Genomic DNA, 13,029 nt, shown 5'->3' on the forward strand with positions numbered 1-13,029 from the left:
TATCTTCAGATCTGGGCTTTTATCATGAAATATCAGAAAATGCCGAAAAGCAGGTATAATAAAATTATTTCATTGCTTCTGAGTGATAACTTTGTTTATGAAGATTTAGTTTCTATGTTAAGATTAGGCAGAGCCTAGTTAACCAAAAAAAGAGAAAACAACTGATTTTTTTCACAGTATAAAATGAATTGTTGTACAGCAAACTCTTGATTAATCACAAAGGAATTATCCAGTTTGTGAAATATTTTAGACTTTTCCCCCATTCTTTAACTGGGTTTCACTAGTTTCAAAGGCACCGGAGTGAGACAGGTACAGATAAAGTGAATGATTGTTCTTAAGTGAGAATGCGACTACAGTTGGCTTTACTTGGTAGCTAAAGGCCTTGTTCAGTAGAATGCTAGCACCAATTGCATAAAGCCATCCATTTCTCTGTATCCCTATTGCTATCTCTCCAGTCTAAACCACCATCTTTCACTTGGACTTCTATAATAGTTTAACTCATTTCCTTTTATTTGTTTCTATTCTTTTCCTAATCCATTATCTATACTGCAGTTGAAGTTATCTGTTAAAACCAAATTCCGATCATGTCATTCTGTGGTTTAAAATCTTTAAATAACTTGCCTATGCCCATAGTATTAAATTAATATTCTGCAGTTTAATATACATATCCTTTTAAATATGGTTTGAAGTTTCTTTATACTTCCCTAGTCTCACTTATCACTGTATGTTTCCTCACATTTCTAATTTTATTTCTCTGTGGGCAGTCTTAGCAAGCAGCCCCCTATATTTAAGTTTACCTTGGTATAGGTCATTGACATAATCTTTCTGAAATGCAAATGTAATTTTATCACTTTCTGCCTTAATATCCTCCAATGAATTACCACTACTATTATAATTAAGTCTTAATATTTATTATTGCCTTTTAAGTCACTTATTATTTGGTTAGCATTGTTTCCTTAGCACATAATGTGACTTTGATCTGGGATATCATCCTCCACTTGGTAGCTTACTACATCCAGTTTATCCTTCAAGACAACTGAAACATTTCTCTCCTGAGAACTTTATAGTCTTATCAAAGGGTTCCCATTATTTACTCCCTCAGGACCTGCATATGCCTATGAAATTCATTCATTCATTCATTCATCAAAATCTATGACTGCCTAAAAGGCGTCAGGTACTTAAGAGGCAAATTGAATAAAATATTTTGACCTACAAAAATGGCACTTCCATGGTTAAAACTAATAGATAAAAAATGTTGCGCTCATGTTAAGTTACATTATACAAAAAAAGACATCAAGAAGGAAAATGAGTAAGTAAAACATATCTTTTGTCAAATAGTGATAAATGTTATGGGAAACAATAAAACATGGAAGGAGGACAGAGAGTCCTGGGTGAGAAGGAAGACATTTCAGAAAGAAGAGATATTTTGACAAATATATAAAGGGGTAGAAGGACAATCCATGGAGATACTTATGGGAAAATGCAAAAGAAGCTAGTGTATAATGGAGTGAGGTTAGTCTGGAATTGTGGGGTAAGTTTTCAGTATTTAAATGATACATTTTTAACCATGAGACTAGATATTATCACCAAGGGATGGAGTTTAGACAGAGATATGAAGATGTCATCTATGATACGAACCTAGGACTCTCCAACATTAAAATGTGAAAAGGATGAGGATGATGAGGAATTATCCAGGAGACTGACAAGGAGTGGTCAACCAGGTAGAAAGCAAAGTAAGATAAAGGCCAAATGAAGAAAGTGTTAGAATAAGAAGAAATGATTAACTGTGTCAAATGCTGCTGATAGGTTAAGCATGTTGAGGACTGGGAGATAACTGTTGGATTTGGCATCCTGGGGCCACTAGTGTTGATGAGAGCAGTTTTGGTAGAATAGTGAGAATGAAAGCCTTGTTACAGTGAATTCAAAAGAGACTAGAAACAGAACATAGATGGCCAACCACCCTACTTACACTTAAATGGTTCTTTTCATTTTGAAAGTGTTCTAGTTTGGATGTTAATTTATATGTCAATCCTAACTATATAGAAAACTCTTTCAGAGCACATTGTTATGCTGGAAACCATAGCTGGAAGAAGTGTGGTCAAGAAAGATTTTGTTTTAAAAACGTAGGAATTAATACAGGGTATTTGTTTGCTGATGAAAATGATACGTTATGGAGGCATAATTTGGTGATATGGGAGATAAAGGGGAGAATTTTGAGAATGCTATTTTTGAAAAGGCAAGAGAGGATAGAATGGGCTTGGTCTTGCATAGGAGCTCAGTTCAGCCCGTTACCCCCTTTGTAATGGGAAGGAAGGCAGAATACACTGTTGCATTTCTCACACTGTATTTTATTGTTGATTTGTTTGTTTCCCACATATTATGAACCTCATAAGAGCAATAAGAGTAAATGCCATGTTCATTTTGTGGTAGGAATGTTTATTCGTATTCTCTAGCACAATGTCTGACACACAGCAGGCATGCAATAAATGTTTGAATGAACAAATGAAGATACCGTGCTAAGCATGTGTATAGTTTATCTTCTCACTCAGATTGGATCATTTTCATCAAATCTTGACAACCAGATTGATTTAATTGTGTTTCTTTTGTCTAGGCCTACGGATAGCTTGACTAACTGGTAGAGATGATTAATAGGAATCGCTGTTTCTAACAAAATCAATGATGCTTCTGAGTTGTAAAATGAGTAGCCTTTTGCCACATCATTTTACAGTGGTCCTGGTTATGGTTTTAACATGAAATTACTATTTACTTCACTTTGAACCTTCTGAAAGCTATCTATTCTCCTCAGTATACATTTATCATTTGTAGATTATCATTCGTATGGCATGCATCATTGTCTGTTATTATTATCTAACTTACCTAATAATTGGGAAACTCTTTGAGAATGGGGATTACATCTCATTGTCTTTTCCCCCAATAGTGCATTGTACCCCCTTTGGTTAAGAATATGTCTTCTTCAACACTAAATTAAAGATGTTTTCCCTGATACAAGCCAGATGTCAAATAGATATTTGTTGAATGAATGAATGTATCAGTGAATGATTACTGTCTGTAGTGTATGTTTTTGGTGCAGAGGCCAGATCTTCTTTCCTTTTTGGTATGATTATCCTCCAGCTCTCTACACTTTGCTTCTAATAGCTCATACCTGAAATCTTCTTCAAAGGACTATCCTTGGGCCACTGGAGCTGCATCAGCCAGATGCTTCAAGAACAAAAAGTGTCTGGAATTTTATGCCTTTCCCTTATTAACCAGTAACCATTGACTGAGGTGCAGGAATCTGGGAATCTAGCTCTCATATTTCAAGGAAGCACAAACTTGCCAGTAGTTTACACTCTAAAGTGGGCTGTGATATCAGGCTGAGACCAGGACTTCACCTGAAGTTGCGCCTTGCTTGGCTATTAGTCTTCCTTATCTTGCTTCCTATGCTCCCTCATAGGATTCTCCTGAGAACACTTACTTAGTAAATCACTTGTACACTCATGCTTTCCTTTGGATCTGCTTCTTGGGAACTTGACTTACGATATTACATGTTTATAAGCAGATTATACCAGGGGCAGGGAATTATAACCATTGTCTCTCTAAGAGTGTTAAGTTTTGCTATTGTAGGTAGTGTCTACACCCCAACTAAAACTGTAAGTGACTGTGAACTAAATTTGATATTTGATTTGATTGTTTGCTGGGAAGTAGCTTCACAACTTTAGTAAATAAATGTTATTGAATTTAGTAAATATCTTATTGAATTACAAGGCTTTCTAACATAAAGTCAGAATGTATTTCTTTAACTTTCTATTCTTTTTGATTATACACATCTCTGAAATCTTCGTTCTCTCTCCTTAAACAAGGATAAAAAAGACTTGATTGTATAATCAATTTTTATACAATTGAGTATAGCTTTCTTTTGTCTTTCTGTTGACTATAAATATCCATTTTCATGTACCGAGTAAACTATTTATTTTTTAGTGATTTGAAAAGAACACAAACTCCTTTATCTGTAAAATGCAATTGGAAGTAATGTGTTTTAGAACCGCAAAGAACTTTAGTAACCAGCTGGTAGCCAATACCTTCATTTTATAAACGAGAACATTTGAGATCCAAAGAGGTTAAGTAATTTGTTCAATATCACCCAGCTTGGTTAGTGGCAGAGCAGGACTAAAACCCAACTCCCAGGCTGCTATGCTCTCCACTACTCCACAGAATACATATTTATTATTCACAGAATTGATATGAGGATTAGGGACCACATCTGTGAAAAATAGATTTAGCCTTTGGAAAGAAAGATGCTGGATAGCTTTATGAAAGCTTTATGAAAACTAATCTCATTTTAACCTTTTCTGTACAATTGTTAGTTTTGTTCAGTTTTATGTTATTTGCCTCAGGCTTCTTTTTGGCTGAAGACTAGATAATATACAATACTTGATTTAGAAATCAATATTAAGTATCTGGATTGTGTTAGAAATAAGAATTATTTCAGCTGGTTTTGAAGCCAGGAACAGTTGCAGACGGCCTTCCAGGATGGCAATCATTTATGTACATGAAAAATTTTCTATTTGTACTTTGCATATTGGGAATAAGGACAGTTGGTTTCAAAGAAAATAAGGAAGCATAACTTACATTTTTGTTCAGCCTAGTAATACTTCCAAAGCTGGATGCAATGTGTTTTTAGCAAACCATAAATTTTCTCTCCTGTGGAGCTACCGTGTCCTGCCTACTTTCAGCATAGTCAGGAAACCATTATACTAATCCACCCTGCCTTCGTATCTCTAGCAAGCACATGTAAGCGATAACTGAATATTTATTTGGATGCAGGGTGTATAAATCTTCTCTATGTCTCCTTGTAAAGCGAGGAAATTGTGACTTGTTCAACTTGGTTACTTTAATTGTTTAAGTTTGGTTCTGTCAGCCACAGCATGCTTTGAAATATGAACAAGAACACTGCTTAATTTTTGTACTATTTGAAGTGATTTGTGTAGATTCACATATGCGGGGAAGATAAAATTTGAGTACCAAAAGGCTAAAGTAATCTTTATATATATTTTTAATTAGGTACGATTATATGCAAGACCCGATGCCATCAGAAGAGGATCTGGGGACTATGCTCTCCATATAACAAAGAGATTAATAGAATTTTATGAGGACTACTTTAAAGTGCCCTATTCCTTGCCAAAACTAGGTAAGAATTTTCTTTGTTATTTTATTGGAAGGTGTCCTTGAAAGGTGGAATTTCTTCGTCATTCGTTTGAGACATTCGAAAGCACGAAAATTCCAAGGGTTGTATTTTTAAAGAAGATGAGCATGAAAAATAATTTCTTCTAAAGAGCTCAAAAGCAATTTAGTGTTTCTAAAATCTTGCCAAAAAGTGCTCATAGAAATTAAGAAAGGCATTACATATGTTTAGGATTCCAAAAGATAAGCCAAATAACTATAATTTGTTGAATATGTTCTGGGAAGGGGTGCTTGCCAGAATCTCATTTAATCCCAACAACTACTTCGTGGGTAGGTACTGTTAGAACATTTTCCACCTAAGGGAATTGAGACCCAGGGACGGAGTCTTCCATTCATTTAGACAGCCAATAAGTAAGGGAGCTGGGATTTCAAGCTAGGTCTTGATGACTCCCAGAACTAGTCAATATTTTACACTTATTGATTTGTTTCTTTTTCTACATTCTCAAATGTTGAACCTCAGTGTATTAGTTATTCCTTAGATTATTTTTGTTCAGACATATTTCAAGTAAGTTACAGTAAATAGAACAAAAACAAGAGAGAAAGGAAACTTAATGATGGAGATTGTGTTCACCATAAATATACTTACATTCTTTTCTTTTATGTTCAGTAATTGTTGGATGAATAAATGAATGAATTTTGTTATTCTAATTTGAATGAAGCTGCTGCTTTTGCAGGAGAGTGAACTCTGACTTTCCAGGAAGTTAGAAAGGGCACATACACCCATTAAAAATGCCGAAGCTATTTTTTCTTCTCAAAAAATCTGTTTTGAAATATTACATCACAACAGTCCTTTGTTCCCTCTCCCTTCTCCCCATCCTTTTTCCTTCCCAAGAGCATTTTTGATCAGCATCCACATAAAAGTTATTGCTCATTGGCGAGAATAAAGTGCTTACCTGATCAAAAGCGTTAGCATTTGAACCACAGGTTCTCCTCTCTGGAGAACTGGGCCTATTTCATTAAAGTACCTGCCTGCTGGGTAACTTTATTGGTCTTAAAATGAGTATTTCAAGAGAGTAGATAGATTAGTTGATAGTGTTATCAATGAATGTGGCATGCAATTTTAATGAGTGATATTATAAAATTCTGGTCTTTTTGAAATATGTACTCTTAAAATCCATAATGTTTAATTTCAAATTTCTAAATAAAATTTTATTTCGAATAGGATCTATGTTTTGTTTTATTTTGTTGTTTCTTCTTTCTTTCTTTTCCCCTCTATATCAACTTCCTTATTAGAATCTGTTACACTGAAATCTTGCTTGTAGGTGCCCAAGGCAGGAAAGAATGCCTGACCTAATTTGCATGGAGGTAACACTGTTCTGTACTCCAAGTAAAACTGACTGAGAACTTCCCAGCTTGACCCTAATGTAAAATTCACAAGTGCTTATATTGCAAGTTCAGCAAGAGAAATAAAATGTGGATCTTTGTCCCTTTCAGACCAGTAATTAGTAGAGGAATTCAATTTATAACTTCAGGGGGTTCCATGTAGCTGTCAGCTTGCAGCAGGAAGCATTTCTATTCCTCTATTTCACTTACAAACGAACCATGTAGGCTTTCATCTATAGAAAAGAGCTTCGTTCACTGTTACTATTACTTGTTAAGCTACTTTACGGTATACGTAGTTGAATGATTTGACTTACACCAGTGTACTTCTTTTTATGTATCTAGGGGAGTGACCAGAGCCTGTGGCAGTTTGTAAAATTTCTCTTAAAGTTCTACTTATTTTATATATCTATAGATATTTAGATCTATATGTTAATGGATTTATAAGTATGGTTTCTAAATACCCCCTACATAAAAATTCCTAGGCACAGAAGAATTTTGACAAATCTTTCCATTGTACATTATGAATTATATTTTAAATAAATTCTATGGAAACCAACTCAGTCTTTGTTAATGGTTCATGTATCCTAGATATCAGCTTCCCAGACCCTTCAGATCTATCTCAGATGGTTCCTAAAATGTATTTTACCTTCCCTCCCTCCCACTTTCTCTCATTTATTTAATAAGCATTTATTAAGTGCCTCTCATAGGTACTTTTCTATGTGATGGGGATACAGCAGCAAATAAAAAAATAAGTCAAAAATTTCTTCCGTCCTGGGGTTTACATTCTATTATGTAGAGACAGATGTTAAAACAATTAGTAACACATATAGTATATTAAATGGAGGTACGTGCCATCGAAATAAAGCTAGAACAGAAGAATAGGAAGTATGTGGGGCAGGTCAGGCAGGAAAAAAGGGCTGAATTTTTTAAATGGGTGAATATGGATGGCTTCCTTGGGAAGCTGACTTTTGAGCAAAGAATTTAAATGACTGAAGGCAAAAGCAAAGTGGATATCACGGAACAAGGACTATAGGCAGAGGGAACAAAGCACTGAGACTTTGAGATGGAAGTTTTGTTGGTGTGTTTAAGGAACAAGAGCAGAGTGAGTAAAGGGGTGAGAAATAGGAGAGGCAGTCATGGGCGGGTAGCTCCAAATAGACTGTGATAAAGACTGGCTTTTTTCTGGGTGATGTGGAAATCAATTGGTCAGGTATTAGCAGAAGTTTTACATATTCCTATTTCTGTTATAAAAGGATTATTCTTGTGACAAGATTGAATTATACTGTAGGCTAATGGTTCTCAATCAAGGGGTGACTTTGTCCTTCAGACACTTGGCAATATCTGGAGATGTATTTGTTACAACTCAGGGGATGGGAGGGGTGGAATGTGTGCTATCGGCATTTAGTGGGTAGAAGCCAGTGATACTTCTAAGCATCCTACACTGTGCATGACAGTCTCCCACAATAAAGAATTACCTAGCCAAAAATGTCAATAGTGCTGAGATTGAAAGACGCTGATGTAGGTAAAAGGTCAGAGGCGTGAAACCAGTTAAGAGTCTATGGCGAAATTCAGGCAAAATATGATGGTTGCTTAGACTAGGATATTAACAGCAAAGAAGTCAGAAAAGGTCCAATTCTGGATATATATTGAAAGAAGAGACAAAAAAATTTGCTGATGAATGGGATGTGGGATGTGAGAGAAAGAGAGGTACCAAGGGTTACGCAAAGATTTTGGCTTGAGAATCTGAAGGATGGAATTGCCATTTACTGAGAGAGCAATTGTGGAAGGAGATAGTTTTTGAGACTGATGTAACTATTAGACATTTAGGTGGCACCTTGATGTCTGTGAGAAATTCAAGTAGATAATCGAATTTATAAATATGGAGTTTGGGTGAGTTATCTGGCTAGAGATGTCCATTTGCCAGCATATCATGATATTCAAACCTATGAGGATAGTTGGGACCACCATGGCTGTGAGAGCAGGTAGAAAAGAGAATAGGAAAAAGGAGGGACTGATTCAATGTTTAGAGGTTATAGAGGTTAAGAGCTAGTAAAGGTTACTGATTGAGAAGGAGCAAGAGGTTGAGGTACTAAGAAAATAGGTGTATGTGATATTCTTGGCAGTTAATAAAGAAAATATTTCAAAGAGAGCAGATGACAAATTGTGGAAAGTCCAATTAGATGAGGACTGACAATTGACCATTCATTGTCATTAACCACGTGGCGGTCACTAGTGACCTTGACAAGAACATTTTTCTATGTTCAAGAGCAAATGGGGGTGGGACTTCAGAGAGGATACAGTGACCAGAGACACTGAATGTAGACCATAGATCAGCATTTCTGAAAGTCCCCAAAGGGGAGGGTTCTGAGAATGGAAAGACAGGGAGAATTATTCATGATCTAATAATGCTCACCTCTGAATAAGAGCTGTTTCTGTGAACTGATAGCATCCTTACCTCACAGATCTGTCCCTTTCTCAAACCATGTCAAGGGAGATGTGGAACTTGCCTCTTTCTTTGATTTGCAAGACCAAAATGGAAACAAATAAATAAGAAATCTTATTTGACCAGTTAACTTGAATTTACTGAAGCTTTGGAGGGGATGTGGGTATATATGAATGCAGGGTGTTACATTGCAAAAACAAAAACAAAACCCACACACAACCAAATAAACCCTTAAAATGTAATATTGGAACCTCCTTTTCTTAAAAGTCACTTTGCTGTTCTATCATAAACCCTGAAGTATTTTCTCTCTTCTCTCTTACCAAAGTCTTTTTATGTCTAATGCTGAATAGTTTAACTTTCTCTACCGTAGCATCATCTCATGCTAGCTTGTCTCTAAGGATTTGAGTTTCTACTACAAGTAGCTTATCAGAATAGTTCCTTAAGAGGAATTCTGATGCTTGCTATTAGGACAGTAATTTGTTCTCTGTATCGCACAAGGATATTCCTTTAACATTTTTAAACCAAAATAGGTAGTCAGTGTACATTGAATGAGGATGTGTTTTTAAATCTCAAACTTAGGTAATCAAAACTATTTATACGAGGTTTGTAGAGATTTTCTCTTTCTTGGTGTTAAGATGTAACAAGAAGTATAGAGTTTACTTGATATAATACAGCAGTCTTTCTATAGTATGTGCCCTATTTTCATGAGAAGTCTCAGAGGTCTGGAGGTTTACTTTAAAAGAAGGTTGTTGTAGACAAATAAGTAAGCTATCTTTCCTCTCATCCCCAAAACGTATTGACCATAACTACAAAAACAAATGGGCTCGTGTTTTTTAAATGTGAACCACTCTTAAGGGCTTTGTACATTCTAACCCATTTAATCTTTTTCACTACCTTTGTGGTAGTGCCTGTTATTTTCTGGTTTTCCAGGTGAGGAAATTTAGGCTCTAAGTCGGCAGTCCCCAACTTTTTTGGGACCAGGGACCGGTGCTCCTATGAGAATCTAATACCTGATGATCTGAGGTGGAGCTGAGGTGGTGATGCTAGCACTGGGGAGCAGCTGCAAATATAGATGAAATTTCTCTCATCTGCCTGTCACCACCTCCTAACAGGCCACTGACCTATACTGGTTCATGGCCCAAGGGTTGGGGACCCCTGCTCTAAGTGACTGAGTAATGGAGTAATGTACTTCAATCACACAATAGGAATTAGTGGATTTATAATTCAAACCCAGGCTACCTAGCTCCAGAGTCTTAGGATTCTGCTGAAACAGATTCCAGAAATTTTGAGAATTCAGAGATTAAAATATAGATCACCTTAATAAACTAGATAATCTGATTACTAGAAAAATAGTGGAATAGCTATCTTCATTAATTTCATGTTGATGTTAAAAATAATACATGGCCCTCGTAAAAAATTTGGAAACTGAAAAAAAAAAAACCAAAGAAGCATGTGTCTTATAGCTTATAATTTCATCAATCAGAAGATATATTTGAATATTTTAAATATTGTTTTATCATAGATGTTTTACAAGTTAATCAAGCGGCAAAGTGACAGATTTGTACTGAAATATTTTGTTACTCACCCTATTTAAATTTCAATTAATTATGGCAGATAGTTTTCAGTTTCCTTTTGCTGCTACTTGGTAATTTGTAAATCAATGTTTTGTAAAGGAGTTTTCTTGATTGCTTTTTTTTTCAGAACACTGTGCTTTTATAAAGAATTCAATATCTACCTGGCACAGTGCTGTGATTGTAGAGGGAACACAGGTATTTTGTAACAAGAATTTCTGGCCTCAAGGAGATCGTGCTTTTGTTGAAGAGAGAATACAATATTTATACGAAAGAGTGGATTAGACTCATGCAACATGGAAGCACTAACATTTTATAGGGCGAAAATATAGTACCACGTTAAGATCATTGCACAATGCTGTAGAAATGAAATGCACATGAAAAGAAGGCTTATCTTTGCTTGAGTCCTGAAAAAAATGAAAGGAAGCAAATTTTATTGGGGGTGGAGAAGAAAGGGACAAAGCCATTTTGAGAATTATGCAGTAGGGGAAACCTCTGATACCTGGGGCTCTATGTACCGTATTGGTGGGGTATATTTAGTTTTCTATAATGGAATAACTAAGTTAAGGGATAAGTTGCCCTATTAAAGTTCATGAATAGGAGAGCCTATCTTGAATGACTGAGTTTTGTTTAAGCTACAACAGATAACGTCTATTTATTGTGGTGGTGGTGGTGGTGGTGATAATAATGATGATTTGCTATTTGCAAGTAATACAGTTTTAGAGCTTTTCTTTCTTTCATAAAATATATTTATTGACTGCTAAACATTTCATTTGCTATGGTTATATATCTTTTCTCTTTAAGTAGTAGATATATTTGTTGTTTTTAATTTAAGGTTGTAATTATATAATATTATTCCCATCTTAATCATGCATATCATGATTGAATTATTATTTGAGTTATTTGAGAATTAAAAAAATTTTTTTTAAGTATGACTTTTCTTACTTGGCTTTTGATTAGGTAAACATTAAATAGTATGTATATGCCTTGTTGATGGCCTCAAGTAATACTTCTTTTTAAAATAAAATATCTTGAGGCTATGTACATAGTCTGGTCTAATTCGGTATAATATCAATTCACTCTCAAGATGGTTCCTTCAACCAGAACTCCTCAAAATATTTAAACTTACACTGAAACTATTTAATTGTATGGTTCCTGGTAGAAGCTAATGAAAGGATCTCTCTGTGGGTTATCATTACTAGTGCATTCTTAGGGCATCAGCTGAGGTAGTTCTTTGCCTTCTAGTTTTCCAGGTACCATAGAGAAATAAGTTTCTTCAAATGACTATGCTTTCCCCCTCTTTGAAATCAAATAAATATAGTTTCTCCCTATTATATGAGAGTAATTCATTTCTGAAAAACCTTTCACCTGATAAGTTTTTTCATAAACCAAAAGAGTAATGATAATTTCTTTAAATGGGAAATATTTTTATACGATCCTAACCCCCAGTCTGACAACCATTTGTTTTGAAACAACACCAACTCCTATTAAAATGGACACAGTTGCTTCAATATTTAAGTTATTTTAACACAATTTAACAAGGCATTTTCCCACCTTTGTTAATTATTCTGTAACATGGCCATTTAACTGTTCTTGTTAAGCCATTTTTCAGCTATTACATGCTATACACTTTTAAGACTAAAGTCTTACATATATTTCCAACAAAAGATATATAAGATGCTCAATGTTTATGGTATTTAATCACTAATGTAAAAAAGAAATAATGAACAGTAAAAAAGAAAGAAATCAATGAAAACAATGCATTTTAGTGGGAATGATACATGAGATTATTACTGCTATAAACTTGCAAACCACAAGTACACTGAGTATAGAATTTAATGTAACACAAACCAACTGTAGAACTGAATTAACTAATTAATTCAACAAGCATTTATTGAATAGTTACTATGGACATTGTACTCTCACTGAGGGTAAATGGCTTCTTCTGCTAGAAGTTTAAAAATCTAGTTGAAAAGAGGTTTTTTATTATTTTTCTACCTTGTCAATATTGTTTCATGTTCAACTTGCTTACCAACCTCCTCCCTCTTCTCTAGTTTTAAGAATTTTTAGACCTTCACAATTTTTGATTTACTTCTAAATATATTTCCACTAATTCATTCAAGGTTTTGTGAAAGATTGTTTATCCTGAAAGTAAATGAAGTTTTAGAAAGTGCTTAATCAGGGTGTATTTATAAAGAGGCCCCCAAGTTATTGTTTTACATATTCCAACAGAGGTATTTGGCCCTTACAAGTTGGCCATTAAATTAAGAATTAACTAATTTCAACATTTTCATGTGTAGTCATTGTATAAGTCTTGTCCTGTATAAGCTGCTTTTTTCTTATCCCTTTGGATCAAGTGTGTCATTGCTGCAGCATTGGACATCTCTTTTTGTATACCTGATCCTTATCTTCTCTTCCCTTCGCAAGGACATCACTTTAGCAATTCTCCCT

At 34.9% G+C, this 13,029-nt stretch overlaps 1 protein-coding gene across 3 annotated transcripts in view; it reads left to right on the plus strand.

The window, feature by feature from the left end:
- Positions 1-13,029, plus strand: part of TRHDE (thyrotropin releasing hormone degrading enzyme) — a 336,531-nt gene that overhangs the window by 92,416 nt on the left and 231,086 nt on the right. For all 3 annotated transcript variants that reach the window (XM_015598568.2, XM_025041040.1, XM_006923754.3), the window contains one exon: positions 5,062-5,188. In XM_015598568.2, the coding sequence (XP_015454054.2) occupies positions 5,062-5,188 (127 nt within the window). The remainder of the gene's footprint in view (positions 1-5,061; positions 5,189-13,029) is intronic.

Source organism: Pteropus alecto, unplaced genomic scaffold (genome assembly GCF_000325575.1).
Source record: "Pteropus alecto unplaced genomic scaffold, ASM32557v1 scaffold76, whole genome shotgun sequence".
Taxonomy (NCBI): Eukaryota; Metazoa; Chordata; class Mammalia; order Chiroptera; family Pteropodidae; genus Pteropus; species Pteropus alecto.